At 47.0% G+C, this 19,363-nt stretch overlaps 1 protein-coding gene across 7 annotated transcripts in view; it reads left to right on the forward strand.

Annotated features, from left to right (window-relative positions):
* The window catches only part of ARHGEF9 (Cdc42 guanine nucleotide exchange factor 9), a 262,559-nt gene that overhangs the window by 219,287 nt on the left and 23,909 nt on the right, over positions 1-19,363 (forward strand). For all 7 annotated transcript variants that reach the window (XM_074278058.1, XM_074278057.1, XM_074278061.1 and 4 more), the window contains 3 exons: positions 801-1,033; positions 7,241-7,370; positions 18,513-18,644. In XM_074278058.1, the coding sequence (XP_074134159.1) occupies positions 801-1,033; positions 7,241-7,370; positions 18,513-18,644 (495 nt within the window). The remainder of the gene's footprint in view (positions 1-800; positions 1,034-7,240; positions 7,371-18,512; positions 18,645-19,363) is intronic.

The following is a 19,363-nucleotide window of genomic DNA, read 5'->3' on the forward strand; positions in this document are numbered from 1 at the left end:
AGGCCTTTAGAAAGGAGAGAAGGAGGAAGTCAGCTGGCAGCATCAAGGAGAGAGGATTATCATTGTCCTGACCCTCTAAAATCCTTCTGGGTGGCATTGAATGGAGCCTCTGAGTGAGCAAAATAGTTTCTCATGCCCTTGACCCTGAGGATACAGGTATAGTCCTGCAAACATATTGGCCCCATGTTACCCAGAGTTCCAAGGCCCATTCGTGGTTTTCCCATAACTCAACATCGAACGCAATGGGCATATCTTAAGAAGAAGTCCTCTCTCCGGGAGCCCCAAAGGTATGGTGCTTGAGTGGAGGATCTCACAATTTCTAAGGGTAGCCCAGATGCTCTGAGGGAATTGAGAGCAGCAGAAGAAGGAGATGTAGTGGGGTGTCAAATCTGGCACAAAATTTCTGACTGGGGGGCTGCTATAATGTAGACCTTTACTTTTTGTGTCATGGAGCCCTTTGGCGATCTGGTGAAGCCTGTGGTTTTATTCCTATAATAATATCTTTAAATGAATGAAATAAAATCTGTAGGATTACAAGGGAAATCAGTTATATTAAAATATAATTATCAAATATTTGTACAGTAACTTCAGGAACCACCAGTTAAGAACTCATGCTGTAATATAAAGAGTACTGGAATAGTAACTGAATCCTTGAACAAGTTCTTTTTCCTGCCTGGGCCTCAGTTTCCCCTTCTGTAAAAGGGAGGGGATTAAAACTACTTGACCTCTAAAGTCCGTTCCCAGTACACTGATCTGAGAGCCTCATGTTGTTTCCTCCCCTTGTCTCTTTTCCCCTGCAGCAAGATGGCTTTTGGATCTATTCAGAATATTGTAATAACCACCTGGACGCATGCATGGAGCTCTCCAAGTTGATGAAAGACGGACGCTATCAGCACTTCTTTGAAGCTTGTCGCCTGCTGCAGCAGATGATTGACATTGCCATTGATGGCTTCCTCCTGACCCCTGTGCAGAAAATCTGCAAATATCCACTGCAACTGGCAGAACTCCTGAAGTACACAGCTCAGGACCACAGGTAAATTGCCTGGCCTGTGTAGATTGGCACCCTATTAAGGGGGCCAGTAGGCTGGAGGCTTTGCTCTAAGTAGAGCCATACTAGGGGGAAATGAGGGATTGGGGAGGATACTTTATGAACTCTAGTGCTAGCTTAAGCTGTGAGACCTTGGGAAAGTTGATCTCCCTGAGTTTGTTTCTTCCTCGGTAAAATGGGCGTCATAGTGAATATTCTGCGTGCCTCACTGGGGAGTTGGGAAGATCAAATGAAATAATGTGCTTGAGAAAAGTGTGATGTAAGCATGAGTAGTATTGTTATTTCTATACTTTCTGCTGCCTTCTACCCTGTTCAATCTAGGGTAAGTAACTTAACCTTACCGGACCATTGTTGCCTTTTCAGAAAAATGACTGAGCTGAACATTAACACTGGATTTGCAGTCAGAAAACTTGGATTCAAATCCTAGTTTTGCTATTTACTATCTGGGTGACCTTGGGCAAGTTCACACTTCAGGGCCTCAGTTTCCTCCTCTTTAAAAATAAGAGAGCTAGAATCAAAGGCTTCTGAGGTCCCTTCCAGCTCTAGATCTAGGGTCCATTGTGTGGCTTTGGGCACACAATGTCTCTAGTTCCCCCTGACCCTGTATCTTTCTCACTCTCTCTATTTCTCTGTATCCTTTCTCTATATTTATCTTTCTGTCTCTTAACTCTTTTCTCTATCACATTGTTATTTATCTCTCTGTCTTTATCTCTCTCTCTTTCTGTTTCTGTCTCCTCCCTCCCTCCTTCTCTCTCTTTCTTTCTCTCTCTTCCCCCCCATCTTTATCTCTCTCTGTCTCCTCTGTCTTTATTCTCTCTCTCTCTCCTCTCTGTCTTTATCTCTCTCTATATATCTCCTCTGTCTTTACTTCTCTTTTGTCTCTACCTCACTGTCTTTATCTCTTTGTGTGTCTCTATCTCGTCTTTCCCTCTCTTTCCCTTCCTTCTTCCTCCCTGGCCAAGCAGTAGCTGCTGGCCACTCCCTTCCCATTCTCCCTAGGGGGCCACGATGGCTCATGGAGAAAGCTGTCTGAAAGGCCATGGTTTATGGCATTGGGCAGCAGCGAGATTAGCCAGGGTTAGACCTGGGCCCTTGCCTGGGGGAGAAGCTAGCTCACTCTTCACACAGAGCACCTGTGTATGAATATTTCCTTTCAATTTCTCCTTTGTCAAATTGATGTGGTACAGGAAGTCTCGAAAGTGGGGAATTGGTCAGTTCATCTCTGAAATGGACAAAAGACTGGCCCCCTCATCCCTGGGTCAAGGGGCCTCAGGCTTATAGGAAAATGTTGCTTAAACTAAATTAAGGGAAGTGTTATGTTCAGACTGGGCCCCATCCCCTGGTTCATGAGACCCTAGACTACATTGCAAAAAGGTTCCGTTGTGTACTCACTCTCATCCAGACACTTCCCCATTGTAAACGAGAAACCGTGTCAGTGATTCCCAAAATTTGTAACCGCAAGGTTGTGCCTGGATGTGGCAAACGGGCTTAAAAGTGTACCTCACTAAAGGTTCGGGGCTGCTCTCTACTAGCCTGGCTAGTGGGGGTCGGTCGCCGGCCGGCTAATAAATGATGCTTTAAATTGAATAATCTGGTCAGAGCTGTCTATCTGGTGTCTCTCCATTTCAATCTCCAAGTCAAAGGGTAGGGGTGGCCCCTAGCTGGCTTCTGAGGTCTCTTCCAACTCTTGATCTAAGATCCTTAGGACACTGAACTTGAAGTTAGACAAACTTGGTTTCAAATTCTGTCTCAGATACTGGTTGTATGATGGTTGGGCAAGTCCCTTTCTCTCCCTGGGCTTCAGTTTCCTCATCTTGAAAGCGAGCTAGAGAGGGAAATGGCCAATCATTCCAGGATTGTTCCTAAGAGAACCCCAAAATCAGACCGCGAAGACTCAAAAATGACTGAACAGCAACACAGTATCCCATGCAAGGTGCAATCAGTCGTTTAACATGCAATTATTTAGTTCCTACTCTGTGCCAGTCAACCGGGCGAGGCTACAGAGACAAAAATAAAGCTGTCTTTGCCTTCAAGTTGTTTACATTTGGGGAGGCGGGAGGGAGGGAAAATACTACCTATTTGACTCCTGACCATGATAGCCAAGGAAAAGAGAAAGCTCTTTTCTAGGTGTAGGGAATGGTACTTCAGGGTAGTCCATTGGAATGCCCTTCTCCTTAGTAAAGAGCTGACAATCAGAGTTTTATTATTGTCTGCTGAGCAAGCGCTCTGGAAGAGCCCAGGGGTCACAGCAGGGCAGATGATGGTGGGTGGATGAATTGAGTGGAGGGCTAGGTGGAATGAAGTCAGGTCAGGGGGCTCAGAGACTGAAGTAAGTAACCTAGGTAGCTTTGCTGGAAGTACAGACTAAGCACAACGTAAAGCATAGTGGAGGAAGCCCATTCCCAATTAAAGGTGAGGTCAGACATAAGGGAGACAGAGAGCCCAGTGGGCAGAGTAACTTAGACCTTGCTAGAAAAGATAAATAGAATGGAGTTGGGGCCGTGGGGCCAAGGGATTAGCTAGGGAAGGGGAAGGGGAAGAAGAAGCCAGCCTGTATGGTGAGTAAATCCTCACCAAATTGGCCACATATTTTTACCCTTTTTCTTTTCAACCCGTAGAGGAAAGAATGTGGGTGGGGAAGAAACAGTTCTTATATTTAGAAAAAAATTGGGGGTGGTGGTGAATGTATCATCCCCCAGTCCAATTATTGTGAGCCTCAAGGAAGAGTCCAGGGCTTCAAACCACATCTATTCCTTTGGCTTTCAGAGTGATGAGGTCTATACCTCATTAAAATTAGGATTAATTGAGGTCTAGTGGCAGGTTCGGGGTGCAGGGAGTCAAGTGGAGCTCCCCTGCATCCCCTTTGGATTCGGCGCATGGATACAGAGTTAAAGGAGTTCTAGCGGCAGCGAGAGTCCCCTGTAAATGAATTTACAGGCCCGAAAACCTAGATTGAGAAAAAGAGGTTTATTGCAGGGTTTGGAAGCAAGGTTAAAGTCAAAGGTATTAGATAGAGGAAGAAATACACCAAAATCGGCGGGACAGAGAGTCTGTGATGCCAAGCATGGTGCTTACATCTTTCAACTCTCTGCCAAGGGATGATTCCAGCTTGGCTCTTTTATCTGTTTGAAGGGGCCTATGGGTGGAGCCCAGGTTGATTCCTCGATAGGCAGAACCTACCAGGTGGGGGTTGGGCTACCTGCGCAGATCATTAGAATGGGGGCTGGGTAGAGCCCAAAGTGGCTCAGATCCGGTGGAGGCTGGGTACAAGCCCAAACGGATCTCTCCCCTTGGAATACAAAAGGGTGGTTTTGACCAGATCTTGAAATCAAAGGTCAGTCCCAAAGGAAGTTGTAGATCAGACAAGGAATCTCAAAGGGGGCTTACGCCCGTGTCAAGAGGACTGGCCACCCATACGGCATTCTTGTTCCAGGATCTGCTGAGCAAATTCCGATGTTATAGTTGCTGTAGGACTGTAGAGGCAGTGGATCTGCTGCTGGTGCAGTGAGAACTTCCTCCAGATATAATGGGCCCAGGCCTGCTTTGCTTTCTCAGCCTATCTGTATTTCATGTCTGGCTTTTCCACTGCACAAGAAGAGAGGGGCAGCCGAGAACTAAAGGCCACTTTGTATTGTTCATCGCTTCATGGGCTCTTCATTGAATGTCCCGTCCCACAGAGGTAGGCCTGCATGTGAGCAGCTGGACTGAGCTTCAGAAGCAGATTTGATCTGGGCCAGAGCAACTCCCCCAACTGGCAGCAACAGCATAGAAAAGCTCACCAGAAATTGCATTCATCACGCATAGCCCTCTTCAAGTCACCTTTAGCCACGCTGAGGCACAGAAAAGGCATTTGTAAAGGAGCCTACAGATACAACCACCCAACCTTGCAGGTGTTTTTTGCCTGTAGCATGAAGAACACAGAATTAGAATTAGAATCTTAGAACACACAACAGAAAATCTTGAGACTAGAAGAGAGAGCATAGAATGGCAAAACTAGAAGAGCCCTAAAAGACAATGTCAGGGCTGGGAGGGGCCTTTAACCTTAGCCCCTCGTTTTATAATTCAGGAAACGAGAGCCCAGAGTATGTAAATGAGTGTGTAAAAGATTGCAGTGGGAGTCCGCAGCAGAACTGAGCCTAGGGTCCAGGTCTTCTGCTTCTAGACCCTGTTCTGTTCCCTGGTAGGGGAGGAAGAGAAGGAGAAAAGTTCAGGAAGCTGAGATTTAAAGATGCCCGCTCCCAGCAGCCTGTGCCGTTGCACCAGGGAAGGTGATGTCTGCGCTTCCCTGACTTGGGGCTTTTGCTGGGTATGGGTTTGGCGGGGCTGGAATGGAGGCTCAGTCTGTGCTCACACATCCAGAGGGAGGTGGCAGGGACACATTGGGAGTGCAGGAGGTTCTCTCTGCTGTTTTTCTTCTGCTCCAATGTTCTTTTTGATCTAGTCTGCCTTCTAGCTCAGTTGGAAAGGGTTTCTCTCCTCTTGAGAGTATCTGTAGCCACTGTCCAAATACTGTTATGTCTTTCATAGATTCAGACTTCAGACTGAGCCAGAGAATCCTTCCTGCCTCCTGCTTGGCCATGGAGCAGCTCCCATCACTAGCCCAATAGTGTCCAACTCAAATAGAAACAGATCTCTGCAGGCTACGTAATAACTTAGGAAATGACAAATGAACATTGTCTGTATCGTGCTGTATTTTTCCTTACTTTGTCAAGCATTTCCTGATGAAGTTTCACTCTAATTCTCTTGCACCAGCAACCAGCGAGCATGATACTTCTGGATTAGTTAGGAATTCAGGAGATTGGAGGGCATGAAGACTCAGAGGGACGGCTTATAGCTTACTCATGGTTAGGGATCCTGGGAGTTCCCCCTGGCCAGTGTCTCCTTGCAGCCCCCATAGCTCAGCTGCTTTTTCTATGGTCTTATCTGTGAGCCAGCCTGAGAGTGGGAACTGTTCTCAGGCAGGCACAGTGGGGGAACGAAGGGAGGGACTCAGGGAACGTCCTGACAGATCACCGTGGAAGGTTTCAGAGGAGCTGGGATTGACTCCCAATTTGGCTTCATATTAGCGAATGCCATAACCTCTTGGGACTCTAGCTTTCTCATAGGGGAAATAAGGGGCTTGGAGGACTTGTGGTTCTGCAAGTCCCCTTCAGCTGTAGACCCAGTCTATAGGAGTATGCACATTGGAACTGGAGAAGAGAGCCTAGAGCTGAACTCCCACTCCCACGTACCTTCTGGAGGGAACTCAAGAGGTCCTTGAGACCTAACCCCTCATTTTTCGGAGAAGGGAACTCGAGTCCCCAAGAGCTTCCACAGTTTGCCCGAAAGTCATACATGGACTCACGAGTGCCAGACGTTGTACCGAGGCGTCAGAGACCAAGTGAAACGAGGCGTGCCCCTCATGGAACTTCCTTGCATCAGTGGAGGCAGTGGAGGCATTTATAAGGCCAGCACATTCTTGGTAGAGCCAGGCTTTCTAATTTCAAGTGCAGGCCTCTCTTCACTGTATACTGTTACTGCGTTCATTGTGGCCCTTTTCAGCAGTGAAAACTGTTGAAAGAAATGCCTCTTCTTCCCCCCTCCCCCTATCCCTCAATCAGGGGCTGTTGGCACCATTGTTGAAAGGTTACTCTTGCTGCCACAGTCCCCAAGTCCTGCCTGGAGTGCCTGTGATTTCCACAGTTAGCGTTGAAGTTGGAGCTGATAACTCTGCCAGGAGACGGTCCGCTGTGCCCTATTGGGCAGATGTCCCAAGTGACACTTGCGAGTTTCTATAGGAGATAGGCTGGCAGCAGGGGAAATGGGGAGAGTCAGTCTCCATGTTCCCTATTCCCATATTCCTTTGTCTCCAAAAGCCCCTGGAAGGGGGTGAGCAGTAGGAAGGGAAACTCCTTTCTTCCTAGTTAGTCTCTCTTGGCCTCAATTTCTTCATCTGCAAGATAATGGGACTTGCACTAGATGGTGTGTGAAGTACCTGCCAGTTTCTGACATTTTCTGTTTTAAGAGCCTTTGTACACAGCTCTGGTATGCTTTGTTCTAAGGTCTTTTTCCGCTTTCAGTTTCTTTGCTCTCAGGTTCCTTGCAGCTTTGATAGTGTATGTTTAATGTTGCAAGGCCCCCTCCCAGCAATTGAAATCCAATGTTTTGCCTCTTTCCCTAATCCACTGCCCTCCCCTTCCCGTGTCTTCACAGTGACTACAGGTATGTTGCAGCAGCTCTCGCTGTCATGAGGAACGTGACCCAGCAGATCAACGAGAGGAAGCGGCGACTGGAGAACATTGACAAGATTGCCCAATGGCAGGCCTCAGTCTTGGACTGGGAGGTAAGCTCTTCCCAGAAGTAGTTGGGAGTGAACCCCGAAAAGGGCCTAGAAGAAAGCAATGGAAATGTGCCCCAGGGGCAGATAAGGAGGCTTGTGAGATAGTAATGGGGTCTTTTATTTTTTATTTTTGGCACTTAATAGTATTTTTTCCCCAACTCTACGTAAAGATAGTTTTCAGCATTCATTTTTATAAGATATTATAATATAGATTTTTATAAGCTATTTAGTTCCAAATTTTCCTCCCTAAGAAAGCAAGCCATCTGATAAAGATTATACATATATAATCATGTCGAAGTATTCCCACATTAGTCATGTTGTGAAAGAAGAATCAGAACAAAAGGGAAAGAAAAAACAAAAAAGAAAGTGAAAATAGTCTGTTTCTATCTGCATTCGAACTCCTCTGTAGTTCTTTCTCTGGCTGTGATCGATATTTTCCATTCTAAGTCTATTGGAATCACCTCGTTGTTGAAAGGAGCCAAGTCCCTCACAGTTGAATAAACACACAATCTTGTGGTTGTTGCCATGGACAATGTTCTCTTGATTCTGCTCACTTCCCTCAGCATCAATTCATGGAAATCTTTCTAGGTTTTTCTGAAATCAGTCTACTCATCATTTCTTATAGAACAATAATATCCCATTACATTCCTATGCTTATTCAGTCATTTCCTAACTGATGGGCATCCTCTCAAGCCACTTCATAATCATAACTTTTATTTTTAGACCTAGATGCACCCCCGTTTTACAAATGAGAAAATTGAGACACAAGAAGATCATTTAATTTTAAATTCTCAAGTTTTATTAGCATAGAATTATGCATAGTGTTTAATTCTTTTTTTGCAATTTTGCCTTATTTATTTTGCTAATTTTATTGGCCTTTCTCTCTTTCAAATCAGGTTTTATTAGTCTCTTTAAAGGCCATCCTTTGGTTTTTTAATCATTTCTGTAGTATTAGAACCAAGAATCACACCCAGGTCCCCTAAATCCAGTCACCCTTATTATCAAATAGTATTATTCCACAGTTGGCCCTCAGAAAGAACCCTGATCCTGGAGTCTGAAGACCTAGGTTCAAATCTTCTCTCTGATGATTATTACCAGTTCCTTCCCCTTCCTGGGCCTCACTTTCCCCTTCTGTAAAATGAAGAGATTGGACAGGATGACTTCTGGAGTCCCTTCCAGCTCTAGATTTAAGATTTTATGTATGATATTAGGCAAGTCATTTCTTTCTTAGTTCTCAATTTCCTCCCCTGTAGAAATGAGGTGTTTGGGCTAGATGTCCCGATGTTCCTCTCAGCTCTCTATCTGGGATCCAAGCGTAATTTCCTCTTTTGGGGGTGAGGAGGAATGGGAGATGTGGAAAAGATGGTGCCCAGTAGTGTCAAACTCAAATAGAAACAGATCCCTGCAGACTGCATAATGACTTAACATTATCTATGTTGTATTGTATTTTTCTTTACTTTGTTAAATATTTTCTGATGACATTTGAATCTAGTTCCCCTGCACTAACAAGCAGAGAGTATGATATTTCTGGATTAGACAATATTGAAATATTCTATTCTCAGAACTCATTGTCTTGATCCATTAATACTGATGGCAGCTGAGCAACAGGCCTCTGGGAAAGTGCCCTGGAGATCTGCGCTTGGTCCTGTGCCATTTAACATTCTTATTAATGATTCAGACCAAGGCACAGATGGTACACTTTATCAGATTGGTAGATGACACACAGCTGGGAGGGAGAGCTAACACATCAGATTTGAGTCAGGATCCATAAGACCCTTCACAAGCCAGAGCATTGAACTGAAGCTTATTCAGGGAAATCCACTAGGAAGAGAAAGGAAAGTCTTGAGCTCCAAAATCATAAGTAGAGGGTGAAGGAGGTCTAGTGAGTTAGGATCTGATCTGATCTGTAAATGATCTGGGGGGTCTTAGTGGACTTCAAGCTCAACCTGCACAGCGTAATAGCCAAGTAAGCTATTGATTTCTTGGGCTACATCAAGAGAAACCTTAGTTTTCCGAAATGAGGTAACAACCCCTCTCATCAGATTATGAAGCATTGAGTCCGGTTCTGAACATCAATGTTTAGGAGTGTCATTGATAGTCTATGGAGTGACCAGAGAAAGCAACAAGGCTAGTGAAGGACCTTTGATCTATGTCATATGATGATGGATTGAAGGAACTGGGCTTGTTTAGCTTGAAGAAGAAGCAATTTGAGGGAGACATGAGAGCTGGCTTGAAGTTATCTACAGGCTCTAACATGCAGGGGGATACAGTTTGTTCTGGTTGGCCCTAGAAAGCAGAATCAAGAGCAGTTGGCACTTTATCTCAAGAGAAGAAGTTTCAACAAGAATCTGAATTGTCCCCAAGTGGACTGAGCATCCTCCAAAGGTGGTAGGGGAGCCTACCACCCCTTTCTTGGGGACCTTCTGGAAGAGGCTAGACCATCCCTTATCAAGTGGGTCATGGTGGAGTCCTTTTCCTATGTGGTTTGGATTAAGCAACCACTGAAGTCCCATTGTCTTACTCTTAAATTCTATGGTTCTGAGTGCAAATTAGCTGTCGGGCCCAGTTTTGCTAGCTAACTTTTGGCATCGGTGGGAGTTACTCCAGGGGCCCTAGGTTTATGAAGTAGCTAGGAAGATCACACAAGCCTTTACAATTTGTATGTGTCAATTTAGACAGGACTAGGTAAAATTTGACTCTCATTTCTTGATTTTCTGAGCCCCAGCAAGGTCGAGTGGAAAAGGTATTGAATTTGAAGCCAGAGGACCTGGCTTCAGATCCTGGTTCTATGACTTAGCTTTGCCATATGAGGGAAGTTAGGCCACATGATGGGCATTGGATTTTTTTCCTCTGTGACATAAGGTGTGTTCTAAACTAGTGGTGAACAGTTCAAATAGAAACTGCCCACCATATTGACTTAGGAAGCCATAAGTTTAATAAAAGTTACGTTTGATCAGGTTTTTCTTTTTTTTAAACATATCCCAATGACACTGGCTCTAATTGGCTGAGAGTCTGTCACCTCTGATATAGGCCACCTCTCAGACCTTTCATCCTACGGCCTCATCCAAACTCTAGGGCTTCCAGTTCTCTTTCATCCAAACTCTAGGGCTTCCAGTTCTCTTTCTTTTCACCCCCATACTCCTGCAATCTCTACCTCCCACACATAAGAGAGGAGCCATGAGGATTGGTGAAGACATTGAAGGGATCTAGAGGGCCCACAGGGGAAGGGTTTCCTCACTTTCTGCCTTTACCCTCCAACTCCTTCCTCTCACACTGCCCACCTCATCTTGTTTCTGTGTGATGTCTGGGCTTATGTCCTTCTGCTGAGAAATGTCAGTGGTTCTTTATTGCCATCCCAAGTAAAATTCAATCTCCTCTGCTTGACATTCCAGGCCATCCATATATCTCTGATACCACCCTCCCTTTGCAGCATTAACTCATATTACTTTCCTCCATTTACATTCCAGTCCAACTAGATTTAATATTCCCCAGACAGACTCAGTATTTTTCCTGTTGCTGTGCCTAGAATCTCCTCCCTCTACCTCTTTGGTCTGTAGCATATCCTTTGCTCACTGAATCCCTGCCCCTGTTCAAATGCAGTTCAAAGCCATTTTCTTTAGGAAGTCTTCCATGATCACAACTCTTGTCAGTAACAACCTCTTTCCACTCCTTCCCTGGAGAGTGTTTGGTGCCTCTTTACAGCCCCTGTCCTGTAATATGGGACGTTCTAGTTATCCAGCCTTTTATTCTGTCTCCCTACGAGATTATGAGTTCCATAAGGGAGAAGCATAAAGTATCTCCACTTTGTGTCTTCCTCTATGTCTGGCACGGTGTTGTGAACCCAGTAGACATTTTCACAAATGTTTGTCAGTCGGATTTGAAATGCTTTCCATTCTAAGTACTAGATAGAAACAATGAGAGCAGCCTGAGCTTTTTGAATTACTGTGCTCCCTCCAGGGAGGAGGAAACCAAGGAAGGCTTCTGTTTGCCTGAAGATCAGGGCCATTGAGTATCGTTAACTCAGGATGAATGCAATGTGATAGAGCAGCCAGGAACGCTAACATGAAAGCATTTGCTTCAGGAATGAAGAGGTGATGCTTCCAACGCCTGCTTCCCCGGTCACACCACGGTGGTTTTTAGTTCTGGGGACCACAGCTTAAGGGCATTGCTAAGCTAGAGAAAGCCAAGGAAAAGGATCTTTAGGCCATGCCATGTGACAGCTGGTTGAAGGAATTAGGCATATTTGGGCTTCAAGTCAAGATAAACTTCTTAACAAAGTTGTCCCAAAATGACGGGTGGCGGGCCATCTTCAGAACTTATGCTTTCCGTCTCCTGGGAAGTCTCTTAAGAAGAGGCTGGATGACTGCTTGTGAGGGATGTAAGAGAGGGAATTCTTTTGGGGTATGAGTTGGTATGGATTGGACCAGAAAGCTGCTGAGGGCCTTTCCAGTTCTCCAGTTCTGTGATTCTGTGCTTAAATCCTTGAAGGATGATAGAGAAAGAAGGGAGACAAGGCATTCCAGGATAGGGCATGACTTAGACAGAAAAGGTTCAAGACCCCAGGCCAAGTTCTGGCAAAAGGGAGGGTACTGGTTTCTTCTGAATGAATGCATGGATGAGGAGTTCTGAGGGGCAAGACTGGAAAAATCATTTGTGACTTGAATGTGCTGTCAAGGTTTGTGTTGGAAACCAAGACTTGCAGTGACAAGTCCATCAAAAGCAGCTACCTCTCAGATACATGCTGTGCTGCATTATTTAGTGTTTTGTTCTTGTAACCACAGAGAGAACCAGGAGTAATGGCATTACGAATTCATCTCACAGACCAGAGCTGTCCAATATGACAGGCCGTAAAATAATATTAACCAGATGGGAGACACTGGCCCTCCCTCCCAGGGAGGGGCGGTCATGCTACCGGAGAATCAAAGAAGCAACAAAACGTTCGCACTGGAATGGACCTTAGGACAGAGAATAGAGATCATCAGAGCAGGAAGGAGCCTTGAAAGCCTGGCATATCAGAGATGGAAAGGGCCTTAGAGCAAAGAAGGCTGGTGCCAGAAGGTATCTTAGGCCATGGACTGATTGAACTGGGAGAGAGTATCAGATGTACAATGTCAAAAGTAGGGAGCAAGCTAGAACAAGGAATGTCAAAATTGGGAGGGATCTTATTGTATTTTATTACAACTTGTATCTTGTAATACAAGTTGCATTTTATCCAACTCATTTAAGCTAGCTTGGACTATTAATGTGTCCTTATTAGTTTGATTTACTAGATTTGTTTCAATCTAAGTCATCAAGTGTTTTTTGCAATCCTCACTGGCATCTCTGTGTTTTGGGTCTGTGATGATGAAAATAACATGGTTGGCATTGCTTGAAAAATTAATAAAAATCAGCAACTAAAAAACAAACAAACCCCGGAACAAAGAACATCAGTGCTAGAAGGCACCTTAGACCATGAAATGGGAAGGAGTGTTGAATGTAAAATGTCAAAGCAGGGAAGCACATAGTGTAACGTCCTGTCGTCTCTCAATTGTAATCCTTCTCTGGGAGGAGGTCTCTTTTCTGTAGAATCTTTTCCTCTGGGAGCAGCTTTCTTGGGAGGCTTCTGGAACCTCCAGCCAGAGCAAAGATAGAATCTCGAATTCTCTTCTTCCCCTCCAAAAGGGAGGGATTGCTGGATTTGCCAATCCACGGGACGTCTTCTCCTTGACCCAATCCAGAATTGACTCCTCAGACTCAATGTTCCTCTTTTTATCCTCTCAGAGAATGGGCTTGTGGGTACTCCCAGGGGCTTGTGGGAACTCCGCACTGACCAATGAGCTTGCTCCTTTTTAAAGGTGTGTAAACTCCTTTTCAGAACTCCGTTTAAAGGTGTGAACCCTGAGCTAGAGAATTGTTAAGTACCGACTTAGCACCTAATAAGAACCTAACAGCATAGAATGTCAGGACTGGAAGGATTCTCAGAATACTGAAATCTGAGCTGGGAAGAACCTTAAATTTTAGAATCTCATCACTGGTAGGAACCTTAGAACAGAGAACATAAGAACTAGAAGTAATCTTAGAACTCAGAATGCCAGAGCTCCAAAGGACTTTAGAGTACAAAAAGTCAGAGATGAGAGAGACCTCAGATCATAGACTGGGAGTTATGGGAGAAACCATAGATCGGAAAATGTCTGAACAAGCAAGCACTATAGAACTTGGAATGTCAGTGCTCATAGATTCCTTAAAACATAGAACTCCTTAATTTTGCAAAGGAGAAAATAGGGGAAGCATAGTTGGGTCATTGTGGATGGACGTGGGGACCAGGGTGTTTCTACCGCTACCTTTTTGGGCTATGAAAGCACAAGTAACTGCCTCTGGCCATTCTGGTAACAACAGCTCACTGGCTCAAAGACTCATTCAGCTAGGCCTAGAAGGGCCGTCGGAGGCCAAGATAGTACAGAGGAGGAAACTGAGGCCCAAAGAAGGTTCATAAGATCAAAGAGTTCAAGGTGGAAGGGACCTCAGAGATGCTCTGGTCAATCCTCTAGTTTTATGAAAGACTAATAATGACTAACATTTCTGCATTACATTAAGATTCTTAAAGCTTATTTCATACCGTCTCGTATTTGCTCCTGTGAAATACCAAAGGGATTCATGTCCCCATTTAGTAAACCAAGGCGCAGTTTACAGGCATCAGAGACAGAATCTCTCCTGAATGCTAGGGCTCTTCTCTTTATTTTTTACTTTCTGCATTGAGTGTGATTAGGCCATAGGCAAAGCCAAGTGTTAGACCTGTGAATGAACCCCCCAATTATCACCTCCTGGAATCGAAAGGTTTAAATCTGTTCTTTGTCTTTTCCAAAAAGGCGGGGGGGGGGGGGGGGGGGGGAGGGGGAGGGGGGTTCCGAGGATGTGTTAGAGCTTCTTATAGTTATTGAGAATCAAAGCATGTCAGAGGTCGAAGGGCCCCTCAGAGCCCAGGTCAGAGGCTGGAGCACTTTAAGGGAGACAAGTACAGAAGCCAGGATGCCAGTATTACCAAGAGCCTGGGAACAGATAAGGTCAGAGCTGGGAGGAGCCTTAGAAGAGAAGATTAGAGGTGGGAGGACCTTAGAACACAGGTCAGACAGTATGAGAGCAGGGAGGGCCCTGAGTCCCAACTACCTCCTTTTCCAGAGAAGGAAGCCCAAAGTTGAGTAGTCACATAGCTAGAGCGGTCCTCTGGCCCACTTCCCCTCTGACATCCCATAGTGAACATCTGGAAGTCCCCAAACTCCTGCCTAACTTGCAGGAGGGAGTAAGGGGTGGGGACCTCATGGGGGGGGCAATGGAGCACCCCCCCAACTGTCCAGAGTGTCCAGGTGGGGCCAGAAGCTCTGCTCCATAGCCTTGGGACTTCCATTTGCACTAGGATTTCCTATGATTTTACTGTTGGGAAGCAGAGAGAGGCCTGCTGGATGCTAGCCCTGGAAATCGGCAGAGGAAACCCTGTCTTCCTGTCCGCCACCCCCCCACCCCCCCCGTGACCCTCAGATGTTTCTGGTCGTTAGAAGCATCCTCACAGTCATTTCAGCTTCATTTACCAAATGAAAAAGATCAAAGCCTTTAGAGCTTAATCTGGCTTGCTGGGAGGAAGGGGGTGGGAGAGAGCAAGAAGCCAACCTCTCCGTTCCGCTTAGGAGACAGGCCTCCTTCCAATCTAGACAGAGAAAGTCCAGCATCTCTGAGCTGCTCAGAGGCCATCAGGTCCAGCCCCTCCTTTGACACAGGAGGAAAATGAGCAAGTCTCATTGGAGCTTGCTCTCGAGATGGAAGAAACCTCCGAGGCCGGGTACACCAAGCTCCTGGAAACTGACCTAGGAAGGAACTTGCCTAAGTTCCCAACTCCTAAGTGACTGAGCTGGGACTTGACACCTCTCCTCTCCCCAGTTCTCCCTTTCTTTAGTCCACTTACTTTCAGCCGAAAACTCCTTGGGCTCCATTGCCGAGCAAGTCCCTCTACCTCTAGACGGGCAGAGCCCCCGAACTGTGCCACGTGAACAAGAAAAGGAGATCATCAATTGTTCTGCTAAGCAGCAATCAATAGCCAGTTGCTGATGGGCATGGGGGTGGGGGAAGCTATGGGAAGAGCCTGTTCCATAGGCCTGCAAGCTTCTGGGAAATTTCCATCTTTAATTTCCCGATGCTGGGATTATTTCATCGAGCTGTTTCTTTGCCACTGTTCATACTCATTAAATCCATTTGAAAGGAAGAGGGAACATGGCCCAGACAGCTGCTTTTTGACCGACTTGCTTCTGAACATTTCTGCCCGGAGCCCAAGTTTGCAGCAAATTTTCAGGGCTCGATTTTGTGGGACTCTCGTTTCTTTCCCCATCTCCCCTCTCCTCCGGCTTGGTTGTGCAAAGGCCCTGGGCCTGTTCCAGTTTGCCATTGAACGATTGGCTCTGGGATAGAAGTTCAAGTAAACAAAAAGCCAGGCATGGTGGAGGTCTCTCGAGCACTGATTGGACAGCTTTGGTCTCCTGATGAAGCAGTCTCCTGGGACCTCAGGATCAGCTGGGACAGATTGATTTCTCATTTTACTTCCCTGATGACATCAGATGGTGGGGGGAAGAAACTAGAATTCAGTGGTAGACTAGCAGAGGTGGAAGGAAGGAGCATTAGTGCCCGGGGCACCCAAGGGGCACCCAGCTTCCTTCCTTCTCAGAGGAACAAATTGAAGCCGGAGATTCTGGGCAAATGTATGGAGCGGAGAAATGTCAGATGACATTTGACAACTCTGTAAGGTCTCCGGGGGCATCTTTTCTGCTTTGCCGTCCAGCTCCACCCCCTGGACCTAGCACAGCCATGGAGGCTTATCGAGAAGTTCTGACAGCTCTCTCACCTTTCCTTGGCCATACAGGCCTCAAATACCGAATAGATCTCTAGATTGCATTGTTAGAGGTACACTAGCAGGGGTGGGGGTTGGGGGCATTGCATTTGAAGGCAGAGGATCTGGGTTTGAGTGTCGGCTCTGCAAATACTCCTTATAGGATCGTTTCTGTGCCTCAGTTTCCCCCTTTTGATTTCAATGAGGTCTAGTTCCCAACTCTAATATTCTAGTGTTATGGGACTTATACAAGGTCATTTTGGAAATTAATGGCCAGAGAGAATGTCCCAGGTCATCCGCCCACTTAAGCCAGAGGGACACTAAATGCTTTTTTGCTTGGTATATCTGAGGGCAGAGGTAGTGGGTGCACACCATCTGTGATGTCATCTTGCATGGTTTCTGCCGGGCCCAGGGGTCTGTGAAAAGGACCGGAGGACTCGTGCTGAGAGGAAGGCTACACGGTTTGCCGTCAGGGCATTTTTGTCTGTTAGAAACTGATCACATCCCGCTGGAGCTGGCATCCTCCAACCTCTTGGTTTTCCAAGGTTTGCTTAGTTGGGATTTTTTCCCGCAACATCTCATAGTTTAGAATGGAAGAGCCCAGGATTATCTTATGACCATCATCAACTCCATACATTGTGTAATGTGACGCGTCTTTTCCCCCTGCGTTGCTGACCCCAGAGGTACTCCTCCCAGCTGACTGCCATACGCTCCTCCTTCCCCCTCCCCTCCGGGCCCCCCAAACTAGCTCCTCATCCTCTCCCTCTAGGCCTCCAGGGCTTCGCCACTTTGGATTCAGTTCATTAAGAGGAAATGTTAACTGAGTTCCCAGGGATGCTCCTGGCTCAGCTTAGAGCTCTGAACTCCAGAAGCGAGTGCCCACTTAGCTTCTATTAGGGGAAAGCATTTCGGGGAGCCACCCAGCCTTGGAGTCACTAGGAGAGGGAGGAGCAGCCATGAGATAGGGGAGAAAGAGCATGGGACTTGGTTTCCAGTAGCTCTGGCTTCTAAACCTGGTTCTGTACTGGGTGAACAAAGATAAGGCTCATCCTCTTTCTGGGCTTCAGTTTCTTCATTTCTAAAATTGAGTTATGCCATGATCCTCAGGCCCCATTCTCTGTGGTGAAGCCCCTCCCACCTCTAACAACCCCTGTTCTCAGGCCCCCACCCCCACCCCTGACGCTCCCTGCTTCCCATATTTAGTGACCACATATAAGATGTTACCCCGAGGTTCTGCGGACCCAGCTTTCATTCAGACTTGAAGGCTTGAGTCTTGGCGCGGGGCTCGCAGCCTGGCGAGTTTGGCCTTGCGCGCTTCTTAGCCGAGGGCCGGGACAGCTGCATAGTGCGCCCTCTGGGTGCTGGACCGGGGAGACAGTCAGTTGCAACCTGTCCTGTGTTAATAAGCAGATTTTAATTAAACAAGGGAGGGGGGCACTAATTCTAAGAGGCGGAGTAGATTCTCCCTTTCCCTGCTCCCCTTTACTCATCTGGAAAGGAGAAGGCCTTTACCATCTGCTCAGATGTCGTTTTCAAAGGAAAGAAAATGGTCCAATCCAATGAGAGCCTGGTGAGAACGCGGGCCTGGGTTGTGCATGTCCTAGTTCAGGCACTCAGGTTCTCTTGCGCCAAGTTTCTTCTCCTTCCCCCTGCCCCACTCCACCCCAGCAGAGCCAGGGGGGTCGGCGGGGCTGTGCTGTACTCAGGGCTGCTAGCTCTTTTTCAGCTCTCTCTCCCCCACCCCCCAGCCATCTCCTCAATTACAGCTCCCAGAGTAACTTCAGGCCCTTGACCCGGCAGAAGAGACGTGGGCATTCCTGACTCCTCCCTCCCCAAACCTCTTACCTTGATGGAGGAAAGAGCGCCCGCAGTCTCGTTTCTAACTAACCAAGTGAAGCTCCCAGGCTTGAGCCTGTCGGCAAAAGGGGTCTTCTCGGAGCCAACCTCAACAGCAGGGCTCCATTAAAGCGCCTCCTTTCCATTCCCTAGGCCACCTTCCTTTCTTCTGGAAGCAGCCAAAGCCCTGAACTACAAAGAGAGCCGAGTTCTAGTTCCGTTCTCCTACTTCCTAGCAATGTGATGCCGGACCTCCCCTGTGTGAGCTTCCCCTCCCTGTGCCATTTCCTCCCTTAGAAAACGAGGGGGCTGCTTTTTCCCACATTCGGTGCCGCGGGCAGCAGGCTTGCCGGTCCCCTTCTACCCTCTCCATCTCAGGGGACCATAGTGACGATCCTCCTGGCTGAGGAAGAAAGCTCAAAGAGCTCAGGCAATCTCTGACCCGATTTTGTCTTGCGCAGGGGGAGGACATCCTGGACCGGAGCTCAGAGCTGATCTACACTGGGGAGATGTCCTGGATATACCAGCCGTACGGGCGCAACCAGCAGAGGGTCTTCTTCCTCTTTGACCACCAGCTGGTCCTCTGTAAAAAGGTAACCCAGCTCCGGGAAGCTCCTTCTCCTGCCTCCCTGGCGGCACAGAGCTCGGTGAGAGGGCTGGGCATTGTGGGGGGTGGGGGGATGGGGGGATAAAGGAGGGGGGGGGGAGAGGGGGCACCCAAGCCCTAGCATCCTTTGCTGCAGCTCATCATGAATCTTTACACCGGTCTTGGTTCACAGCACAGGGGCAGGAACTGCAGAATTGGCAAAGGGGAAGGTCAGGGGTCAGGGCCAGGTTGGAGAAGCCTTGTCTTGGATCCCCCGGGCTCCTCTTTCTCCTCACTGTGTAGTATGTCCTTTTCCTACCCAGAAGTCTTTGTTCTCTCTACGATCTCCTTCCTCATCCAATGTGACCCCACTCAGGGCCTCCTTTTCCTCATCTGGACGAGGCTGATGTCTATAAAGTCCCTTCCGCTTCTGAACCCCGTGATTCCTTGTCCCTTTCCTCCTCTGGATTTAGTTTAAATCTTGTGATTAGCCTTAGTCTCGGATGTTAAAATCAGAGGATTAGAGTTGATAATCATCTCTCAAGTCCTTTCAGGCCTAGCCATCCCATGAGCATCTGGGAGGCTGTTTCCTTTGTCCCTATTAGCATTTTACTCAGCTGTGGCCCCCGATAAAGGGCTTGGATATCACTAAATGAGTGGGGGAAGGAATTTGTGAGGTGTGGGGGCTCTTCCTGGTGTCTCTGAAAGTCCTTCATGTAGATAGTG

The sequence above is a fragment of the Sminthopsis crassicaudata genome, chromosome X (assembly GCF_048593235.1).
Source record: "Sminthopsis crassicaudata isolate SCR6 chromosome X, ASM4859323v1, whole genome shotgun sequence".
NCBI lineage: Eukaryota > Metazoa > Chordata > Mammalia > Dasyuromorphia > Dasyuridae > Sminthopsis > Sminthopsis crassicaudata.